Raw genomic sequence first — 25,233 nt, 5'->3', positions numbered from 1 at the left:
AATAAGTTTTATTTAAATTAACCAGTATGCAATACTTGTAATATTTTATTTATGTCTGTTTTTATTGAAGATGTGGTTCTGATACAAAAAATGGTGTATATGAATGTATCAATAATCTTGTTTAGAGTAAAAAATAAATACCTTACACAAACTTAAACAACCTTTTATTTTTGAGGAAAAAAGTCCTTTTTAATATTGCACTTCACTGATTTAAGGTAAATAGCAATCCTTGTGAATTGAATGGACAAATGAAAAGAATATTTAAAAATGTAAAAACAAAAACAAACTTAAATCATATTTTAATGCTTCCAGGGTCAACAATTCATGTTGTAACTGACGTTGACTACTCAACCACAGCAACATATATTGGACACACTGTGGACTTTACAATTGTACTTCTGTCAGTTTGCAAACTAATCACTCCCTGACTTGATTGATTATCGTTGCTATGTAACCATGAATTCTACTATAACTTGTGTGATTTCTGATTTCTTAGCATAGCCAGTTGACAAAATGTCCTAATTAAAGTCACGGCGTTGACACATCTCAAGCTCAGCTCATTCGCTGTAGCAGTGAGACTTTATAACTCTTTAAATCAATTGGAAAAAATTGAAAAATCTTTTAAAATAAGTGGTGTCTTGTTATTACTACAGAGTTCATCAACTACCGCTGATCATAATCCGTGGTTGTATATCATATGATTTTGAATTGATTACTCGACTAGCGCTATGTTTGTTGTTTGTTTAGGTGCCCAGTATTGCGGAAACCAACATTCCTTCCCATGATTTCTTCTATTTTTTTTTTGATTACTCAGAAGAAGATAAAGAAATATTCTGTTTTGTTTTTTTTCAAATTTCATTTGTTATATTTAGGCCTGTTTTCTGACAGGCACTCAAGGCGATTGCTAGCTTAACAACCTGCCGTAGTTATTTAAACTCATGTTAGTCTATAAATTAGAAGGTTTGTTTAAATTGGAAGCGATAGTAATACTAAGGGACCCTGCATTAAAACCAACTAGATTGCTGCTTTCCAGCGTCACTTCTCAAAATTGTCCCATGTCTATAGGGAGTATTTAGCCCGGCCTTGGAATGATTCCCTGCATTGTTAGACATTCAGGATTACCTGATGATGTCATTTATGCTTGGTTAACCACATTCTGTGTCCCACCATCCCACTTTCAAGCGTTTTAAATGATTTTATACCGCAGGGGATTTTCAGGATGCTTGTGTATACTACAGATTTGTAACGCTAATTTGTGACTGAACATTATTGTTTTTAAAAGAGATATTCGTGACCTAAAATAACCTTTTTTTGTGTTTTTGACAAAATACAGGCGGTGAGTTCTAGTCTTTACTTCATTACACAATCAAGACACGACAGAGTTTGTGGACTTTGTTCTACTCTACTCTTCTCTACTCTTAACTAAAAAAAATTTGTGTTTTGGAAAACTACTCTTGAACAGATTGAAGCAATCATGTATGTTCATCAAACAAGTTTTGTTGTTTAATGCCCATGTTATTATCTGCTAATGATGCAATGTAGTAAACACATAATACATTTTACTAAATTGAGCTGGTTAATCATTAATTATTTTGAAAATGACATTAACATGCATGCAAGTTTCACTTAGCAATATTTTGTTTATTTCATAGATTCTTAAAATTTTGTTTTTATCCTGGATAAATGAAGATGGCAATAAAAATAAAACAATATATAGAGAATGTCACAAATACATGCCAGTACCTTGAAACAGAAATCTAAAAACTTTAAAATTGCTTTATATCCTAACTTGTTTTATGATTCTAATGTGCGTACTTCTCAGCTAAAGTTAGTGAATTGTTTTCAGACACCCGCAGGATCAAAGAATTTTCTATTCTGAAAGAAACTCCTTGGTTGCTAAGAGATTTCTGAGTCATCTTACAAGTATGATGTGGCTACGTTTGGTAAGCCAGCTGTCGTTGTGCACTATTCAGTCTAGGGGCTAGTACCCCAATGTCTGTGTGATCCTTGCCACGTGCCTAGTGTTTTGCTTGCTTTCATTGTGTGTGATGCCAGAGCATTGTCGGTGATTCAATCTGAATCAAATAAGCCATTAGGAGTGTGCTTGCAATTGTCAAACAAGTAACCTTATGTTGCCAAGAAGAAAAGCACTGATGACAGAATTATCAAACAGCCGTCTCAAAGTACTGATCTCTTGTGTTAGTAGTTTACTTTTATTCATTGTCCCACGTGTGCGACAGTCCACTTTTCCTACATTGCTTCATGCTCTTGTTTGCAGTTGGAAGTTTATTTGACGTACCTCGTCTGTTGGTTCTATCATGAAATTAAATTTTTTTAAATTGTTCTCAAAGCAACAACTCTTGATTGAAATGTGTTAAAAAATTGTTTTAAGAGGTGAAGTGAAAACTCATGTCAGGGATACAGGTTTAAGGTGCATGCTTTTTTTCATCTTCAAATTATTTTAATTTTTTCTCTTTTTAAGTTTTATTTTTTCTGCTTTTGGTTAAAACTCTGGACGTGTTTTTCAAGATGATTATGATCAGATTTATTTCTGTTCTGTGATTGGAATTCAGCTTTTCCAGGATATGTCAATCAGTTACCATGGCCTCCAACATTAAGTACTGACCTATGTAACACTATCCGCAAACCACAAAATGTCTTGTCTTTTTTTGTGTCTCTGACGTGAATGTCGACTTTCTGAATGACACTTCTTTTTACCAGTTTATTAAACTTGCACTGCCAAAGAGAATAAAAACCTTGTGTTAAAACTTTTCTTTTGGTTTGCTTAACAGCGTGATGAAAAATAAAGAATTTCAAGAAACAAATAAAACATTTCCGCCATTGACAGGCAGCTTGTAAGTTCTATTAGCATGTCATTTTCACATGTGTTTTAAATTAAACGTTGAGTGTTTTAAAGAACTTTTGATTGACAAATTCAGTTATATTGAAAACATTGTTGCGATGCAGATATCTGTTAGGCTGGACTTTAGCACAAGCATGGGTCATCCTGTCCTTTGCTTCCAAGAAGCCATACTTGGAAGATCAAAGTTTCATTCAATTCATTGTCTCCTTTTCAGAAATCTAGCTGATTATTTCAGTTCCTGCATCCTTTTTTTTTTTAAACACAAGAGCAGTTCTGTTCAAGATCTTCACTTCCTGAATGCTTTTATGGGGGGAAGGTCAAATGCAATGTCACTCAATAGTATCCTGTTCTGTCCTTGAAGCTGTACCAATTTAAATTCTTGCAAGAAAAGGTGTTTCTATTTTATTATTCAAAGAACTTGCATGCATCTGCCTTGCACTAATTTCGGAACAAAACTTGGTCTTCATTGTTTTAAACCTCCGTGATTGTATATAAAGTTCCTTTTAAAATGGGGTGTGTTCAGTTTTAGTCTTGTAAGCGCCAGAGCAACATCATCTATTCAAATGCCTACTGCTGGAGTTGAAGCTACCAATTCTACATGTGAGTTTAACTTGTTCATTTATTCTTCTCTATCCCCTCAAGACAAAATGGATTTCTTTCTGTTTGCTTTGCGGTTTTGTGTGCTTCTGAAATGCATCTCCCTGGATGTTAATATATGTCCATTGTATTTGTGAGTGCATGGCAAATTTACTATTAACATAACTTCAAGTAGAGGGGCTGGTTGAATTCAAGTTCAAACAACCGAAGTATCTGATTTCGCCTCAGGGAAAGTCTTGTTTGTACTCTGTGCGAAAGTCAGGCACGCTGGCAACAAAATTGTAAGATTGAAAGGTATTGTTAAACTGACAAACTTTTCTTATAGAGTTGTACACATTTCCTGTTGTTGAAATAGTGTATTTGCCACATTGGGAGGATGGATTATTTTAGTGTTTCTCCGTGCACAGGGGGTGGCATGTCAGATGTCAATGGAAGTCAACATTGTTTTTGTGATTTTCAGACATTTTAACAGCACATCGGAAGTTATGCAGAACAGATACAGAGAGGCTGAGGGAGTGTGGGGGAATTAACCCTGCTGTCGTATACATTCTTACTTGTGTGGATAAAATATTCTGTAGTGCATGCAGTGTAAATTCTGGGCAATTGTTCTCTCAAAAGTACTCTGCCCTTTTCGAGCATGCGACAGACAAAACACAAACACCTATCCCCAGTATGTACAATAACACTATTTGGATTCAAATAAACTAAAACACAAAATCACAAAAGTTGGGTTAAATAGAAAAGGTCAGCAAAGACACCTGTTCAAGGAAGTCTAGACTCCCATCGACTCAAACTGAGCAGAGGGAGAAAAAAGTTTGGGGAAACAGATTGAAAACAAAATTTTCAGCAGAAAATAAAACAAAGTTGTGCTCATCTCCACAGAAGTGTAAACTTTAGTCTGAATTCTTTGTTTGTTTAAAGGCAGCTGTGAGAAAACAATGGAATTAGAACACCAAGAAAAGGACATCATTGATCGATACGAATAATGAAAACAATTCCTTTTACAAGAAAAAGCAGATTGTGTTGAATTAAAGGACCCCCAGCTAGATGCCATGCTTGATTCTAGGGGTGGGTTCCAACAGATGCTGAATCACATGACTGCAGGGAGAGGGTCAGGGATGAGATTCAACCTCCCAGCTACTCAAATTTTGTTGATAAAATTATTTTGCTTTGTGAATTTGAACATCAACTTGTTTTGCTCAGGCAACTGCCTTGTCAATATCGGTTTATAAAAAAAGTCATTCCTATAGGGTACAGTTGGTTTGTATGCCTAATCACGAATCGCTCAAGCATTTCAATATACAAGTTGGAGCCACGTGTTGAACCAAGTACAGCTAGACAAGTGGTATGTGATATGGATTGGTTTGTGTAACAATACATTCATTTATATGTTGATTCTCTCAGTCTACCTTTCAAAACGACCCTATTCATTTGTATCAGCTTTCTGCTGATGTATGTCTCAGCTTCCTTCAGCGGTGGTATGTTCCACTTTCAGTTGATGTGGTCATATTGCAGTCATTGATGTCACAACTCTTGGGTGAGTAGCAGAACCATTGATGCGGTGTCACTTCTCCAAAACCTTATTGAGATAAGTTGAGTACATATAATTCTGTCATGTCCTAGTCACATGCTCAAATGATGTGCTACACAACTATTTTGTTACATACATGGTCACATGTGATCATTTCAGAAAGTTAAACTCGATGCAGTTTCTTTCATATCCAAAGATGTTATTAAATGGTTAATATTTTTTTGCAGTACAAATTGCTATTGGTACTATATATTTTTTTTTCAAATATCAAATTTTCATATATTTTTTTATTAAAACATGCTAAAAATTTTTATGAGAAAATAAAAATAGTTAAATATTAAATTCACATGTAAAATTTGAGGATATATATTGTGAAAATATCTTAAGTAGTTAGTTTATCTGGATTACCTTGGGGACTGATAATCAACAAATATTAAACGATTTCTTTGCAAAGGATCTTGTTACTGTGGTAGGGATTTAGCTCAGAGAAAATCAATTAAAAAGTTGAAAATTTTTTATTCTCTCTGCTTGAGCTGTTCATAATACTTGTATCCTTTTCCGATTAAATTTTATGTTCAGGATGTAAAATTAGTAAACATATCCAACTTTGGTGTCTGTCGTGGTGCCAGTGCTATTATGAAAAATATGAAAACATATTGGCAACTAATACGAAGACAAATTTTTAATCCTTACACGATATCCATGTCAAGCAATTGCGAATGTACAATCATATTATTAAGGTGGTTTTGTCAAAGAAACATTCATATATCCTTACTGTAATGCCAATTTTACTTTTATCTGTTGCAAAATACTGCACTAAAAATCCTTGGTTTGTTAAATGCTCAGTAGACATCTGATGAGGCACTCAATCTTCTTGTTCCATCTTTAATTAACAGACCTCTAGATCTTACGTGTATGCTATTGATGCAACCAATTCCGAGAAAGTGTTCTAATCTTGAGAGCTGTCCTCCCTCTATACCTAATGGATTAACCCTAATTAGATACATTAGGTAAGTGGGATACCCCAGTGTGTTCCCCCTACATCCCACTCATAGAATACTGCTTGCTTCATTATTAATAATTGGTTATTGAAAAGAGAGCAGTGATCTAATTATTGTAAAATTCTCCTTTATTCTCTCCTTGGTTGATGTGGCATACACACTGCTAATATTTGTTTAGGCTTAACAAGTTATATTAAGGACAAGTACTGTGCTGATTCTGATGGGGTGACGTATAGAAGATTATTCGAAATAGGTAGCAGTGTTGTTTTAGACCTTCACAGAATTGCATCCATGCGTTATTGTGTTTTCGTTGTGCGGGATTTGTTCTCGTACACAACTCCGTGACGTCCTGCGAATACATGTATTCTCCTTGATTTGTCATGGCCGTGTGTTTTGAAAGGAAGCGGTGCATGTCTCGGAGCATTTACCAATGTTTCTCCCATCTTTTTTGCTTCATTGGGTTTACTGTGTGTCTCATTCTAGCGTGTAATTTGTGTTCAACGCATGGATGGCACACTCCCAATAACATGATGTTTGTTTCATTGTCCGAGGTGTCTTTTATGCTGCCATTAGACGTCCATGAAACGATTCACATTTTTTTTTTACTCTTGTTTTTTGTGAAGAGTCTGTGATTAATTTTCTTTTAATCATTTATGTACTATAGCGGTTAATATTGGGAAATGCAATTGTGGACACATAACCTAACTTACTGTGCACGTACTTCCGATCAAGAACTGTATTCCAAGACGATACACTTTGTTTATAAAAGGATTAGAAGATTATGGTACTAAGGAACTGTTTGTATGTTATAGCTCAGGGGAATTAGTATTCCACTCTCAATTAGACGGTAATCAGTTTATAACGGTGCAGTCCAATCACATAAAAGACAGACTCGTACAAAGATTTTGTCATGCGCACTGTTCGCTTGATTTCAAACAAATTAGCCCGTGTGTGCGTATTATAATTAATTCTTAGTCTTGTTGATGTTTTAGAAAAATTATTCTAGCAGCTGTCTTACTATAGTTCTTGATCTCTAGTACTGGTTTTGTCGTTTGGAAAACCAGACTTTTGCATGCTTCATGAAAGTAAAAAAGCTTAGGTTTTTAAAAAGAGGCTGTGAACAAAAGAATGCACGCTGGCTCAAAGTAGGAAAGGTATTGTGATGCCTGAAAGAGTTCTCCTCTTGAAAGGATGAATGAGTAATCCCAAGATAAGGCAATAGAATAATTATTATTTGTTATGATGCTAATTTAATATTCATACGGTCATTATGAACTTTAAATCTGGGAATCTTGTTGATAACTATGGTTGGTGGTTATTAAATAATTATGATAAACGTAAAATAATCCAAAAACTGGATTGTCGTGATCGTTCCTTTTGAGTCAAAACAAGTTTAATCCGTAACTATGCATTCTTTGTTTGAGCATGATGTGTGGCATATGACGGGATAATACAGTGTAAAAATAATATAACAATCTTTTGTGAAGAGTGAAAACTTGTGTTTGTTGTTACAGCTTGGTGAACAGAAGCTTTGTGGTGGTTTGTTTTTTTGTCTCCTTTACTGGTTTTCTTATATTTGCCTAAGTAGTTTAAACTTGAGATTTATTCTAGCAGAGCAGTCTGAGCCCAAATTGAGGATGCTCAGTCATATGTTATTACTATGTTATCTATAATTGGTGATCAAGATAATGTCAATTTAATGAGTGTCAATTCCACTACTAGGTCTTTAAAGATATAAAATCAACAATTTCATTGTACTTTTCCTTCTGGTGTTTGTGTTTTGTATTGTTCATAACAAAATCTTGTGTGCAAATCACCATGTCGTTATAAGTAGTGCCTGGATATTGCGCTGATGTGGAAAGTGAATTTTTACGATCGTTTACAGTCAGTTTTGGGTTCTCATTTGTTTGGCACCTACTTGGTATTCAGCTGTCCTTAGTTGGTTGCTTGACAGGTCGCTATCATTTCACCCAAGCTGGCATGAATCGAAAAGATATGGGGTTTGAAAGCACCTTGTCTCAGCTGTTGCCTTCTCACACTCCATTAAAACATGGTATTTAACCAGTTTAGATTATAACTACTTTGACAATGTATACACCTCTATTCACCCCCAAGTCAAGTGTGTATTATTGGCATAAGTACAGGATTACAGCCTTTTTCTGCTTGCTTTGGTTTAATCTTGAGCCTCCACGTGCTCAAGGCAAGGTACAAGTTCAAGTAGGACTGACTCTCTTGCTTAATTGAATTTGAAAAAAAAAGATTTTGATGAAAACTAAACAAACATCTAATAAATGAAAATGCAGCAGATGTCATAGATCACTACCACATAAGACGACTACGTTCTGCTCAAGTGTTATAACTGATTGTCTGTCATCTGTCCATTGTCTGTCAAGTTTGTTGGTTGAGTTGTTTTTGCTGCGTTGCAATAAAAAAATGAAGATATATGACTTGAATTACCTTACCCTCAGCGATTACAAAAACAAAACGAATACGTTCTTTATTGCCATTGTTGATCATGTTGCTATTTTTTTTATCCTGGATATATATTTTTTAATGACTCTTTCTTAAACATTTCGGTCTTCTCTGATTTGTTACTTTTTTGACTTTTTTGTTTTTGTTTGAAGTCCCTCTAAAGGACTGCTAAGCGTAATATTATTGTGACCACAGACAAATGGAATGGCAATATTGCAGTATGAGACACTGTTTTGCTATATTGCCTTTGCTTCCTTTGGCAACACTTTGTGTAAACGAACTATTTGTTAGCAAAACAATGTCTCATACTGCAATATTAATGTTCCATTCTTTCTTGCGGTCACAGTAATAATCACCAAGACTCTGCAGATTTTTTTTCTCACCTTATTTGAACTTGAATCTTGAATCATATGCCAGTTCTATTTTTCAACTTTAAACAAACATAAATTAATTAATGCTATATCCTTGTATATATCACCAAGCATTACTGTTTCATTTGTACACTGATTCTTAAGTGTACCTATTAATATATTTTACCAAATGTTCTCCATAGCGCCTAATTTCTCTAGAAATTCCATCTGTACCCTGTGTGATAAAACTTCATAGAAGCGTATCCAAGTTACAATAACATGCACTCATTTATGCCCTGTCATTGATAGCCATTCAAAGTAGTTTCATTTTAATTTCTTTAATAAATTTAGATTTTCTTTTCATGGTCTATACTGTGAAATGCTGTCATTTTGTCGGTGAAAAATTTTCATGAATCACAAAAATTGTGACTTTTTTAAGCAGGGATGTAATTGACATTCTTAATACATTGAATCAGTTTCTTTCATGAAATCCTCATTATCGAATCGCAAAAAATGAAATTTGTGATAATTAAACATATATTTGTAACATTAATAGTAAATTAAATTAAATGTAGTTATCGTGTGATGAAATCAACTACAGCAAAATTTTATGGTATTTTCTCATTATTTCATATCCATTGATGTACAGCTAAAGTTTAAGAGGGTTGATTTTTTCTTTAGTTGTCCTATTAAAGTATTTTGGTTTAATTTAATAATTTAATTCTTTTAAAATGGGATTTGTTTAAGCCAAACCATTCAATACTAGAGAGGAGACTTGGAGATGATGGTCAACTTAATAAGAGATATTACAAATACCGGAAACAGAAGACTGTTGGTCCAAAATATATCAGACTATTATTTTAAAACAAACTTGCTATTTAAAATTTCTGTTGGTTTTGTGATGATCTCATTTAATTTGGTAATGAAGTATTAGTTATTATGATTAGTAATTTCTACAAAAAAACAAACAATTTTTTCATCACAAAAAATAACCACATTTGTATCCGAATGTTTACTGTTGTGTGCAATAGTGATTGTGTCCAAGTTGTGACTAGTGAAGAACATGCAGCCTTGTAGGAAACACTGAGAGGAGGAGGGACCAGTAGCAGATCTTGTGGTCTAGCACATGTTTCTACTGAAAGTATGACAATTTGTTGGTGACATTTTAAAATAAATCATATATTGCGTATGTATCACAGCATTCAGATTGGCACAGGTTTTGTTTGTTTCTTATCAGAGTTGAGCTAATGGGAGATTAATTAATAATCCAAATTACATAAAAAAAATTAGATTTGACTTACAAAAACAATTTTATTTGGCCACACAAGTTTTAATTTATGTTTTGCACTGAGGCATTATGCTTTCCTGTTGTTTGTGTTATTCATTATCTGTTTTCTCATCTCGTGTTTGTACAAAATGTTGAAGTAACAAGAATTTTACCTTTTCTATAAATCGACTATTGAATTGCAAAGTCCTCTAGGCAGTTACGGTTGACCTCTGACTTCCGTGTCAAATGTTACGTGTTTCATTGTTAGATGACTCACTGAGATGAGATATTTTTTTACCGCTGTAAAACGCCGGGGTTAATGCTCGGTGTAATGTTAAGAATTTTTCTCACACCATTCATGGGAGTTTTCAATTAATCCCACGCATCTTAAGAACTTGATTAGATTTTATTAGGTCAAAGATCAAATATTTTATCAAGTTTTAATTTTGTTGATATCTTTTTAAGTCTTATTTGTAATTTTAAAAATATGCAAACATTTTTTTTCCAGAGGAACAAAGAGATCCCTTGCAATAGTTTATGTTTGAATGTGTCGCATAATGACACATCTGGAGTTGATTAGAGGGGAAATCAAATATTATTGTAATATTCCAATAAAAAGTTTAGAGTATTTGTGTATGGTAGAAATTCAGAGGAATATGTGACAGGATAGGTCCTCTATGACTGTAGAATTGTATTTCTCCTGCGTGTCATTCTAATAATTGTATTTACTGTCGTGGTATTTTTATTGGTTGTGGCATGATATCATTGTTTTGCATATAGAATTATTTTCGTGGAAGGTGACAAAAGTTGCCAATGGCAATAAAAAGGCTAATGATATGCAAATTAACTAAAATATGCAAAAATACTTTGTGGAAGTTTACAAATGATGACAGGGGTAAAGTTTTTGCAACAATTAAACCACTAGGACTTGTAATGTGTCATGTTCTCTAAATTTGTTTATTTCAGATGTGTCAGGATTTGGTCCTCAAGCATATGGAATTACTCCACAGCCACCAAACACTGCCCAGGGGATGCACCATACTATGAGCAACTCCAATATTTCACGTATAGGAGGTACACTGCCGTTACAAAACCGTACCAATTTACCGCTTCAACAAAATGGAGGAATGCAGCGATCTAGTGCAATGCCATCTTTGTCCATTAATAATGCGTCACCGACACCAAGCGATATCTCATCCATTCAATATTCGTCTCATAACCAATCAATTACGCCTTCATCGCAGCATACCTTCACTGCCCCTACAACAACATGCACTGATAAACAATTTCTTGGGCCGCATTCGACAATGACAATTAAGCAAGAGTGGCAGAAGTATCAGGTGCTACCACAGCTTACAACACCACATGGGTGTAATGAATTGGGTGACCAGAACTTTCCGCCTCCAGGGTCGGCATTGTCTCAGTATCCAAGTAGTAGCACGTCTCTCTCACCTTTCCCAGTTGATTTCATCTCTCCTTCAGGTTCGAGTTTTGCAAGTCCGCGGGGTTCTGCACGGTCGCACTCAGCAAGGTCAAAGAAACGTGCCCTGTCTCTTTCACCATTGTCAACTGAGGGTTTCAACATCAATGACATCATCCGTACTAGTCCAACTTCTTTGGTGTCATTTATAAATGGTTCACGTGGGTCCTCATGTTCAGTCTCACCAGCACCAGGTCTTCAACCTGGAGACTATGGGCACTTGTCAGTACGCAATAGTCCACAATCACAGGGTTCGTTTGGTCATTCCGGATACCAAAGTGGTATGCACTCTAGACAAAGTAGTGTGTCTCTTCCTCCTCCTTATCATGCACCAAAACATAGTCAACTTTACAGCATGCCGGTCGAGAACAATCTTGACTATGAACAACAACATCCACAACAAAATATGGGCAATCTACAAGTTCAAAGTCAGTTAATAGTACAGCCTTACAACGAAATAAAACAGGACTTCGTCAATTTGAATATTTACAAGCATGACGCAATGGACACGTATCAGTCGTCAACACCGTCTATACCAACGTCAATGCCGACGACAACGATGCCCAATCAAAATATGCCAAATATAAGCATGCCACCACCCCCCTCATATCAACAACACATGGAAACAACGCAAGTGCCAATGGGAACCGCAGCTTCTATGCCTCCGCCACCCCCTCCTCCACCACTCCAGCTTCCTTTGAACAGAATAACAATCAAAACTGAAACTGGTGAGAATGGCGAAAAACTAATACATCTTTGCAAATGGATTGACTGTAACGCTATTTTTAATGAACAGGAAGAGCTTGTACGCCATATTGAAAAAGTACACATAGACCAAAGAAAGGGTGACGACTTTACATGTTTTTGGCAAGGTTGTTCTCGTAAATATAAACCATTCAATGCAAGGTACAAGTTGCTGATACACATGAGGGTTCACTCGGGAGAAAAACCAAATAAATGTACAGTAAGTATCATTATGCTTTCAGTATTTCAGTATTTGAATTTTGGGCAAGGTTTTAATAGTTAGACTATGTTTTAGTCAATACTGTAGATTACAGTACCCTTTATTCACCCTAATTTTCGTGTTAAAATTTTGCATATTACTACAAATTTTTTTGTTACTTTTGAACCAAATTGAGTTATTTTTCTATAGGCTACACATCTTGATCAAAATTATGGAAAAATGAATGGTGACTTAAAGTTGATTTATCTGAAATATCTTTTTTTTCGCCAACAACTACAGTTCAGTTTGGTTATTTTCACTGTATATATTATTTTGTTTAAAATTATTGAAAGTTTAGTGGGAAAATATACGACTAAGAAAATATTATTGTCATTTAAACGTAAATCAATTGAAAATACTGCAATCATCTGTAGAAGTGTTTTTATTCATCGGTTGTTTATACTGGCAAAGTATGTGTCTGTACTTAATGATTTTTTTATAGAAACCGAACAAAATGGTATCAGTACTGTTGTAATTGTGTGACAGTTTTATTCTAAGCACATCATTGAGTTGTAATTTGGCAGTAATTATTATTGTCGAAAGATTGCCTTATCTTCGGTTAGTTTATTTAACGATATGCAATTTCGTGCCTGCAGCAGGTCAACTTGCCGGGCATTCCACATTTGCTCTAATAAAACTAGTTAATCATTTCCACAAAGTGTACGGATAAACTCGATCTAAAACTGAACTAACTTTTTATTTGTAATTTACTTATTTGAAAACATTTCCTGTTCATACACCCAGGATCCTGGTAAAATCTGATATAAGGAGTTTGAGCTCATGTTGATATATTTTGGTTTGATTCAAAAGACAAATTTGCAGATGTGCTGTATTGTAGAGTTTAAATTTATACTAACCACTTTATTTTGATAAGTTTGGGTAAAAGTTATCGAGAGGGAAAAAAAATACTGAGAACATGGGAGTGGCTGTAATTCAAAGTTTAATTTCTTGGTTGGTATATTTTCTAACTCATCTTCTAAAATGTTAAAGATACTTAGACTTTCTCATTCAAGCACTAATTTATATTTTGCTAGAATAAACTCCCTAGCATACGAAAAAATGTTCACTTTCACAGTGATTAAATTAACCTGATCCATCTCCTTCAACAATAACATGTTTTAAATGTCAGTTGATTTCTGAAAACATATTACCTTACATCTCATACGAGTTGACCGGGAACATCTCAAATGAACTTATGAAGTTATCAAGTTAATTATTTATCTCCACGCCAGATTAATACTAATATAGATTTTGTTAATTATGAGGAAATAACAAGAGTAATGTGGACTTGTATGCCAACTCAAACTAAAATCCACAAATTATACCTGAGAGTATAGTATTTCTTTTTTATTAATTTACATTTTTTTGATAATTATAATTGACGTTTTGCTCATTACTTGCTAGTTATCGGTTGCTGGTCATTGACATAACAATGTTGACCCCAAGGGTCCATCGTTATTATTGGTACCAAGCACCAGAAGCAACTCCTTTATGATTTTTTTTTCACCTGAACAACTTATCTCAGTCTAAGAATGATAGAATATAGCGTAGAGAGTAGTGTAAAAATACAGAATAGACAATATAGCATGGAAATTGTAAACAATTTGAGTAGAATAGCGGTAGGAAACTAAATATCATGTTGACTATTTTATATGGTGATTGTAGTACCTGTTGTTTACTTAACCCTATCACCCCTATTTACCTTTAAATAGAATAGTCCAACTTATTGACCCTTTTACCCTATCACTTTCTTTTGGAAAAAAAATTGGCATTAGTGGTGTTCTTTTTTTGTTGACACAATTTATCTGTTTTATATTGAGCTCAGTCTTTGAATACAACCTCATTTTACCATGAAATGTCTTGCAAAACCTCATAGCACTTTGTAACTTGGAACAAAATCGGAAGAATTTTGTGTTTTTTTAACTCAAATCTTTGTGTCATATCGTTTCTGCTTTAAATTCCTTGTATACTTATTCTCTGTTGGACCCTTGACCTCCATATGATATCCTGTTTTCTCTGGTCACAAAAAATTGCTCAAAATTGGAAACTAATATCTTGTCCGAAAATAACATTGAATGAAATCAAGGAAAATGTAAATAAAAATTTTGGCGGAAGAAATGATGCTTGACTCGTAATGTAACTCCTCCTGTGACTTTCTGTCTTCCACGGCTTCTCGAATTTTGGAAATTGTTGAGAGGTTTCGGAAATGAAGGAAAAGTTGCATGACATGCAGTTACTTGACGCTGTGGTATATATTGCTGTAATGATGTAGCCAAAAATAACTAGAAAACGATATGGCCTCTAATTCAGTTACATTGACTCAGGTGAAGCCATGCATTCATTGCATTCCTTCAAGTCACACCCATGTTTATCTGCGTTACAGTATACATGTTGCCACTTGATGCGGGGAGCTAGGAAAGTTTTCCCGCCAAAACCTCATTGACCATTGCCGGTACATTTCTGTTCCGTCATGAAGGCTTGGTGGTGTTTATGTTTGTTGGTTTGGAAGAAAATGAAAATTTATATTAATCGTTATAAATTGAATTCCAAAGTTCTTGAAAAGCAGTTGTTTGAAAATTAAATTAATATTAATTAATATTTTCACTGCGAATACTCAGAATTGTTTACCTGTTTTACTTTCTCCCTATCCACAAACTAAATTATGCAAAATTATGAAAATTAACCTTTTCCCAACCAGACTTCTTTGCCCAAATTTTTCTGCACTTTTTTCTCATATTGTTTGATATTACTGAAAGTAAACCCTAATTTTGGAGTCAACAGACAAAATTTGAGTCTATTTTCACTTTTTACTCAAAATGTTTGACTATGTTTGTCCCACAAAAACAACAAAAGTGCAGACTGGAGGAAAGTGCAGACTATAAACAGAAAATTCTATTTTGTGAATTTGTGATGAAAAGAGGGAACTGGTGATGAAGAGAATAATAATTGAAATTAATGAGATTGTACCAACAAAATGACATTTAGTTGTTTTTCTGCTTTTACTGCATCTTGTATCAAACATATTTAAAAATGACTGACCCTGCAACGATATGTTTAGCAAAGTTGTTTATGCTGACTTAAAAGAAACAGCTGTGTTTAGTGATTGAGAGCCGTAACTTTTCATCTGTGCTGCAATGGTGGAGAATTAGGTCATCATGTTTGGATAGTACCTGAAGACATTGCACTGACACATCGATAATAATGCATTGTCCTTTCAAATAACTACAAACAATTGAATAAGATTACTTTTCAGACAAAAGATGATCTTTTTGACCTTTTCCGTTTACCGCTCATCTGTTGTTGTAGTCCTATTCTTGCCTCTGTCTTGTGGTATGAATCACAATGGGGTGGAGTTCGCGGTAACATTTTAGTTGTTTAAATGGATAATCGTTTTATTTAATAGCGGCTTCTATATCATGTCTGAGTCTACGAATTGACCCGATTTGACGTAACATAATACATAATAAACCCTATACTGTCAGTTCCCATTTGTTATCTCTTTTAACTTTTAACTGGCATGTTTGTTTTCGCCAAAGAATATTTTTGACTGAAGAACTGAACATTCTTTATCAAATTTATGTAAAATGCAAGTTTGACTAAATTTATGGTGAGATTAGTGTCTCAAAAATCGATGTCAATAATTTTGAGAAAATTACAGTAAACTTGCAAATTTGTGTGCAAATACAACATGTCATAGAATGTTAACATTTCTGTCTGAGACAAATGTCTAAAATTAAGAAAGAAAACAGTAAAACTAGAGAAAAAAAACCCTGACAGTCTCAAAATTGAACAATCAAAATAAGCAACCAAAATTTTGGCGAGAAAAATAAAAGCATTCAAACCCTAAAACTATGTGTGACAGTTTTTGACACACACATGTTGGGAGATTTAGTTGATGAGTCAAGGACATATTTCAAGAGCTAGCCCATATCAGAGTCTAACATTTCTTATAAATATTTAGTGACACTCCACCTCTAATACAATAAATAAAACATTTCTAATGTTTCTTTTTCATGCAATTCCTTAAATTAAGTGATTAGATAAACACTGGATTGTTGTCATACTGAAGCAATTATAGACTTGTTAGACTTGTCAGTACTGTGGTATATGTTCAATTGATTATGGCAAAATGATTAGTCAGAAGGTAGTCAGTGAACAAGAGAGTACAAGGGATCTCATCTGTTTCATGCAAATTAATTTCAAAATTGTTTTGGCAGTGAAATGTACATAAGTGGTATATTTTTTGGACTGAAATTATGGTGTTTAATGCAAATAATTCTTCATATGGAATTTTTTGTGTGTCATGGAGATTTTTGTGAATGAGTTTCTAATATAATATGCATTTCTGATTTATGCAAATGAATTTTTAATATGGAATATATTTTTTTCTTTCTTCATCTTTATTGTAATTTTCTTTTTCTGAGTCAATATCCAATTAAAAATATGATTATGCAATAAAGGTTATTGTTATGCTACTCTTTTGAGTTTGGATTCAATCGAGAGCAAATTTTCTAAAAATACATTGGAGTACACATGAACCAAATATTATATTTATTGAATTCTTGATCATGAAAATATGACGCACCTCTGTCATTTATGTAAGTGAATGTACTGCTAATAGAGCAAATATAGTACTAGTACATTGCATCTAGTTACATTTTGACGAGTGTGACGTAAATTTGAGGCAATCCTAGTTTATGAGTTTGTGATACTTCTCCAAGTTTGTGTGGAATGCCCTAAATCGTCTTTGTCTACATATCTCAAACTTCAGTAAGTGTTTGTTCAAGCTTGTTTTATGTCAAATCTGTTTATCGAACACATGTTTTTTTTTTTGACTTTTGTATACTGTCATATAAAATACTGAGGATTTATGTATGAAATATATTGCTCCTGTACTGATGGAAATTTAAGTAGCTAGAACGTGTGTAACATGTCACATGGTGGTATTTGGTTTTAAATTTATAATCGCTATAAACATGTCGTTGATTATACAGATTTCCAGAACAATTATAAAAAAATGTGCAAAATATATTAAATATAAATTGTTCATTTTGGGCCACATTGGCATAATTTTCCATTGGCTACTCTATATGTACAAAATTAAAAAAAAATAATATTATTATGTATTGCATTTTAGTGTAGTATGGAATTTAAGTTTTAAGCTGCTTTTTGTTTTTGTTAGGAAAAGAAGAATAGTATATAATTAAATAAGAAAGAGTGATTTGTATACAACTAAATAAAAAAAGAATGATTTGTTTGTTTTTGCAGCATAGTATAGTGCAGGGAAGATAAGAATCAGATTGTCCATTAGTGCAGCACTTCTGTACTCCTTGGCTGTCAGTCTGCTCTGTACTTTCATGTGTCACAAAAATACACAAAACAGAAATTTGATAGTGTAAAGTAAAGGCTATAATGGATTGAGCTCAGAAAACAGCGGGCATAAATACCCTAATAACATGGGCAGGCTTATCTTAGTATATTTTCAGTCTGGTTCTTGATTTTAACATCTGACATTTCTGTCCAAGCTCTAAAATTCTGAAGAAATCCAGTCGGTTATTTTTTATGTGAATGTTAAAGTTATTAAGATGTCGTTGTTCGCAAAAATTTAATTCTTTTTATATATTTGTTTTCAGTTTGAAGGTTGCAATAAAGCGTTTTCGCGTTTAGAAAATCTGAAGATCCACCTGAGGTCGCACACAGGGGAGCGGCCATATTTGTGCCAATACAGTGGCTGTAACAAGGCGTTCAGTAATTCCTCAGACAGAGCTAAGCATCAACGTACACATCTTGACACAGTAAGTATATAAATAACTTATATAGATACGGTGTCGTAGGTGTTGCCTCGTACAACATATTCTGTTTAAGAACTTTATGCTGTCTATAGTGATAAACTAATATTTAGTGGGAAGCACATCTGTTTTTGGAAGTTCTCGCAGACTATTTCCATCAACGCTTTGGTACTGATTTGGAAAATGACTCGAGAGATTAGAAAGCAATGTGACCAACTTTGGAACCACATCGCTTTTTGCTCCACCATACCTCTGAGAATATCCAAAGTCAAAGGTCAGGCAATATGTACTCAGTTGGAAACAATTACAATAACAACTATAAGATTTCTTAGCGGTTGTTTACCTTTTATAGTTCTCAGTTGTGGAAAAACACTCACCCTGCAATGACATAAAAACTGTTCCAACAGCTGTCTCAAATGCCCATTTATGATTGGTTAGTTTTATCCTATTTGGAAAAATTAAAGTAAAAAATTGTTGTCATAACTTTTGAGATCCCTCCAAAAAATTGTAAACAGTTTTTGGTAATGGCACTGATAACGTTGTGAACAGCCTTCAGGTCAAAAGGTCAATTCATTTCTGGGGGGAACTGGGCAAATAACCTGAGCTACCCTCTAAAAAGTTCATTCATTCTTATCTGTGCTATAAAAGCTGTTTATTTCAGTAGATATACTGATTTGCTGGAAATCAACTGTAGACAACGTCCACTCCTCTGTCATTGCGACATTTTCAGGAATGTTGCATATCTACAACTAATCAATCGGTGTATACACTTATCTTTTTTGTGTTTTTTTTTTGTTGTTGATAAGAAATAAAAAAAATGGTTTTTCAGTTTGAAATGTGAAAAGAACATCTGTGTTTTAGCGATAAATATACTGTAAATAAATTATCTTTATGATTATATGTCCTGGGGTTCAGCAAATGTTACATTTAGCTCTGTACTAAGGCCTCAGACATTGAATGTTAACTATTTTTGAGGACAAGGTTAATATTATCGCATTATTGCCACATGCATATGCATTTTTTGTTGTAAATGTTCTGGACGTTTGTAACTGTATTTTTAATAAAATTAGTTTATTCATAAATACACAAGGTGCACAGGAATAAATGAATTATTTCTGCTAGATTACTTTGTCATCTCCCAATTTGTGAAAATAGTTTGGATATTATCACTGGAATGCAATTAAAAGTATCGCTGTTACAAACTCAAAGTTGATTGGGTGGTTAAATTCGTGGTTATTGCTTTATAGTTTTTTCACATTTTTATCTTTATATTTGGCTTGCAGATGAATCTTTTTGATGGACACTCCTAACCCATATTTTAAGAAATATTTCTCTGATATTTTGTAAAAAATAAACAATGGATAATCTGTTGCAAAACAAAATTAGAATTTTTAATTTGCCGTCCGAGTATCAGTCAAAATTGTGAATGTGTGAAGGTTTAACAATTTCATGAAATGATACCAAAAGTATAGAGACTAATGCACATACGTATAATCTGACAAATCTTTTTCCCAAAACAACTGTGGCTGCTTTATAAAAATTATATATACATGTATCTCACAAGTAGGCACCTGTGCATATCTGATCTGCTGTATGGGTTATTCTTCCTGGGGCAACCTATAAAAAGTCTGCTTTTAGAAGAAAAAAAAACTTGATACAAAAAACTGTAGATGATTTATTGCATCGTGCTCACTTGCTAATCCCAAATTTCTACAAATTTAAAGACTTTACATCTGCCACGTGAGGTCCGTTGACATCCCCTCGTGATTGGCTGATGATTTATAGCCAATCCATACCATGGTATCACAGCAAAGAATCAATGGGGATACTTCCATTTACTGCAGCACCCCCCCCCCCCCGATGTGTTTTACAGTTACTTGTCTCCTCATTCGTAGCCTCATGTTTGTTTTCTGTCAGGAATCCATACAGCAATATGAGAAGTGTCCTTCATGTTCTACTTTCTATGACATCTCAAGTGTAGTATTTCTAGTTGTGAAACACGCTTGTACCGTATATCACAACTTAATGGTGCAAATGGCAGGACGTTTAATCGGCTGAAAATCATATTGCAATCAGTTAATAAAGTTACAAATTAACAATGTTACAAATTAACAACTGTAATTCATTTGTTGTGCAATAAATATATTTTCAAAAGTTGGGTTAAAAATTAAATAAAATTAAATAACTAATCATTTTAAAATTACCATTATTTAATAATATTGTTAACCAAAACTCGTATATGAATTGGAGGATGTGAGAGACGATGGATCAGTAGCGGTGATCTTGGCTTCTTGCTTTTAGCTATAAAGTCATACGAATAGACAACGTTTATTTGAACATTTCGCAATTAGCAACATCTTGATTAAATGAAAATACAGAATTGCTAGACTAGCTAATTAGCATGTTAGCAAAAAAACAGCCATTTTATAGTACTCTATCTGAAAATTAAACACCCTAGCTTGTCTTGTTTTCATAGAAACCTTATGCTTGCCAAATCCCTGGATGTACAAAGCGATACACAGATCCAAGTTCATTACGTAAACATGTAAAGGCACACACTGCCAAAGAACAGCAAGCAAGGAAAAAGGTAAGCATGTAGTCACCAATCGACTCTCATAGCATTTGATTGTTCTAGTCAATATTTTCAGGCGTCAAAGTACAAAAATACCCATGCTTATCAATATTCATTGTAATTTGAGTCACCAGTTAAACTAGTCATTCTCGCAGGTCATTGCATTTGTTTGAGGCTGACCGACCATAGAACGAGTTATTTCTAGGCAAAGTTAGTTATGCTCTCTGAGCGAGAATGGTGAATGAAAGGTTATTTTGGTCACTTACAAATTTATACAACAAATAGATTTAGACTATTTTTTGATGCACTATGAATTTTTTGTTATAAAGTTGGGGACTTGGCTGATATTAAACTGATTTTATAAACTTTTGAGCAAAGATGTTTATTTTTAAAACTTTGACCGCCAATGTCAACTTTTGTCATAATTTACAAAATTAAACTCTTAACAAAATTTCCTTTTTTTTTTCAAACATTTCAGTCAATACATGTTGGAAATATTTCATTATGTTTATTTGATCTGAAATAAAAAAGAAATAAAAAAAAAAAAATACCTAAAAAATGTTGCAACCAATTTTTAAGTTTGTTTAACTTTTCCTTTCCAGTTCAGAACAAGTGGTGAATATAGTCCACATCAAGACATGCTGAATGAATGCTTAACAATCCAGCCATTACAACCATTACCCCCTCCCTCTGATAACCATAGTAGTCCAATGGATCTAAGTGACAGTGGTCTGGGGAGGTCGCCACATTCCTCAATGGCTGGTACTTCATCAGACATGTACCCAGGTAATTCAACTTTAACCCTTTACCTCAAGTCAGACATAATTGAACAACTTTGATTTTTTTGAATAACAACATTATTATTTTCTTTTTTCATATTGTTTTTGATTTAATTTCAGGGATGTTTTCTAGTGCTCATTCTAGCCGCAGTAGCACAGCCACGGCTGCTTCTAACTACAGTAACCATGCCTCTCCAGTCCATAGCATGACAGGAAGCCCACACAACCAAGTACAGTCGATGACAATGGTTGAAGAAAGGTTAGTGTTTTATGCTTTTTTTTTCGCAAACAGATACAAAAACATTTCCACTGAATTGGATTACTTCCAAGAATTATAGGTATATAGAATAGATAAATTGATTCTGAACCTTCCACCCCTGTTTGTGTAAATGTAGTAACCCAACTTCAAAAACAGTTATCACAAATGTACAATGTTCCAATATAATATTATAGATTTGCACACACAAATTTACCAGTCTTTAATTTTCTCACCCCTGTCTGTATAAATGGAATATCCCAACTGGTCACATGGTCAGACAATTGGGTCTCAAATTAATAAGTCAGAAAATTTCCCAAATGTTTAAAGTGACTTTGTTCCCAGACAAACTGTGGTTGTTTTTTCATTTCCTCTGCTGTTTGTTATTCTGTAGTTTGATACTCCATGAAGTACCCACCGCTATATTACAGCTGGTTATTACCAAACGCTTCAGCGTGGTATTAAGAGTTTGTTTTCAGGGGTGGGTGATACCAAGGTGGGAAATGGGTGCACATATGGGGTTAATTCCTTGAATTGCAATATAGAGGGTTCAGGCTGAAATACAATATATAGTGTTTTCATGTTTCGTCTGATATTTCTGTGGTATTCTGCTGCTGTAAGTAATGCACGATTAGTTCCGAAATTCAGTATATTGTGTGTATTCCAGGGTTATTCGTTTTTTGCTGAAAACACCCCTATTTTTTAGTGGCAGAGTTTGAATAGTCTCACTCCCACTGGGAAATCTGCATTGTTGCTTGAATGTGAGTTAATTAAACACATTTTCCAGACCGGCGAAAGAGTATGCAACAGCCAATTTTAACAGCCTGTCACGTGATTTTAGTCTGAATGTCAACATGAAGAGGCTAGTCCATTTTACGCAGGAGTAATTGGGAGTAGAATATGTGAGGGATAGTATCAACAGAGATGTGTATAGTGAAAAGTAATATCTATCCTTCATTTACATCTCTGAGCATTTCTATTTTAGTATATTGGTTTGAAAATGTTGAACTTGCATGATTTGCAATGTGTTTTTTTAATGGGACTCTCCTATTGATCGAATCCCGGGTTTGAACGAGAACGGCACACCACGTGATTCGTTTGAATACAATGCTGATGGCAAACATGCCGTGTTACTGCGGTACTCCACTGACGGGATGACTTACTGCATGCTACAACTTCGCTTGTGATGTTGCTTGTTAGCCATGGATTACATGAATCTTGATTACCAGTCAAATGTTGCTCATTTGACGTTGGTAATCTTTATTTGGAACTGAGTAACTTCCTGGTACTTCGTACTATGATAAAAATCAGTCAACATACATCAAGTTCTCTCAATCGTAGTATTCCATGTGATGTACACCTAATATGCCAAAAATGTTGCTGAACGATTTGAACTGAATAAAAATAGCAGACGAAAATTTGTTTACAAAATAAAAATACTTCGGTTGCCAATGAAAACCGGTAAAAAACAAGCAATATGTTTTCGGCTGTTATCATGGAAGGGACATGAACGTGAAGCTAACGTCTGTTTATAACTAAAACCGGGCACCTTATACGAGGTTTGCAAAATAACATGGCAGTCATTAGAAGTCACTTTATTTTATTGTTAGGACGTATTCAGCCGTTAAATGTATAATTTCCAATCGTTTTGCGATAGTATTTTCTAGATTGGAAGCAGCATTTACATTTTATTCAAAGTTCAAAGCTGCGTTGGGATTCCGTTGACAGTGGTAACAATGTCGGCGCCGGTGATCTCTTACCAGTGCGCAACGTAGCCAAAATAAAAGGCATGATCATTTGGACACTGCTATTACAGGGCTCATACCACTAGTTGAATTTCCATAGACGACAATGTTAACATATGACGAGATTGCTATATGAAAATGACGAAGAAAGTTGAAAATATGGCTCAAAAATGGGAAATCAACATGCCAGTAATCAACCATATGAAAAAAACTAACATGTTGGCCAGCTCAAACTCTTGCAAATCTCAGGTAAACAAGACACACCTACTGTATTTGGATTGCACCAAGAGAAATCACTGGAAAAACACCAAGATTAGAACATTCATTAACACACAGAATAAACCCACAGGTACACAGCCGCTAAGTAGTAAACAAAAGACCACATGTTGGTCTCACCTCTGACCCAGGTGATTACGCCCTCAAACAGGGAGCACCTGAGAAAAATAATATTTACAAAATTTCATTGGTTCTTGCTGGGCATTTAAATTGAGCAGCCATTGGTTAATTAGTGGCATGAGACCTTCAAGACTTTGGCTGTTGCCATGGTAGCGGTGGGTCAGGATTGTTTTTCCAATTAGTGATGGTACGACCTGCCTGTCAAGTATGAACCGTGACCAAATCAGCCAAGCCAAAAAAAATCACAGAAGAGTTAAAAAGCCATTCCTGCTGAACAGTTACTCTAACTTCGGGGTCAACTTTCTCATTAATGAAAAAAGATATCAAAAATTCAAATAGTAACTTTTTGCCCACACTCCAGCCGAGTACAATGAGCTATGTCTGAGGTGTTGTATCACAGGGAGTTGGACAAACTTGTGTATTTTAATAAAAATGTTATATAACTTTTCTTTTACCCCCCTCCCCTTCCTGGTATCTATTTCAAGTATTTTTGTCAGGTTCAAATCGTTCACCAGCATTTTTGGCATGTTAGATGTACATCACATAGAATACTAGGATTGGGAGAACTTAATGTTTGTTGACCACCTGGAATCTGAGTTTTATAAATCTTGAAGGGCTCTCGGAAGATCCACCCGCTGCCTGGACCCGCAGTAAAATCTCCGATTAATATGGAGCCGCAACCATCAACATCGATATACCATGAGGTTTCTGCTGGCGACGTTGCGGCGTTACTCAGTTCCAAATAAAGATTACCAACGCCAAATTAGCAAAATTTAACCGGTAACCAAGACTCAGTAAATCCACGACAAGCAAGCAACATCCCAAACGAGGTTGTAGTGTGCAGCTCACGAGTCAGCGACGACCGATTTCAACGAAAGTCATTCCGTCAGTGGAGTACCGCAGTTGCACGGCATGTTTGCCAATGTACAGATCTGTGGAGGAACTTTTAACTTCAACATCAACCGTGTATCGTAGTCGCCCAGTTTAAGTTCTGGTTCTGTCGTGGTCCCAACTAAAGGGCGACAGTCGTCGTGTCGCGTCCTGTTCGATATGGGACTCACAGCGACGTATACAACGCGTGTAAAATACATTGTTTATTTACATGAAATTCGAACACGCGCTGTGCTACGAC

General features: G+C 34.6%; 1 protein-coding gene across 2 annotated transcripts in view; it reads left to right on the top strand.

The window, feature by feature from the left end:
• LOC102803001 (zinc finger protein GLIS3-like) overlaps nucleotides 1–25,233 on the top strand; it is a 49,740-nt gene that overhangs the window by 7,429 nt on the left and 17,078 nt on the right. For both annotated transcript variants that reach the window (XM_085503454.1, XM_085503455.1), the window contains exons 3-7: nucleotides 11,048–12,525; nucleotides 18,198–18,359; nucleotides 20,830–20,940; nucleotides 21,528–21,711; nucleotides 21,825–21,963. In XM_085503454.1, the coding sequence (XP_085359580.1) occupies nucleotides 11,048–12,525; nucleotides 18,198–18,359; nucleotides 20,830–20,940; nucleotides 21,528–21,711; nucleotides 21,825–21,963 (2,074 nt within the window). The remainder of the gene's footprint in view (nucleotides 1–11,047; nucleotides 12,526–18,197; nucleotides 18,360–20,829; nucleotides 20,941–21,527; nucleotides 21,712–21,824; nucleotides 21,964–25,233) is intronic.

This window comes from Saccoglossus kowalevskii, chromosome 9 (assembly GCF_978046115.1).
Source record: "Saccoglossus kowalevskii chromosome 9, keSacKowa6.1, whole genome shotgun sequence".
NCBI lineage: Eukaryota > Metazoa > Hemichordata > Enteropneusta > Harrimaniidae > Saccoglossus > Saccoglossus kowalevskii.
Note: the sequence above shows the minus strand (reverse complement) of the source record. Positions and strands in the feature narration are given on the sequence as shown.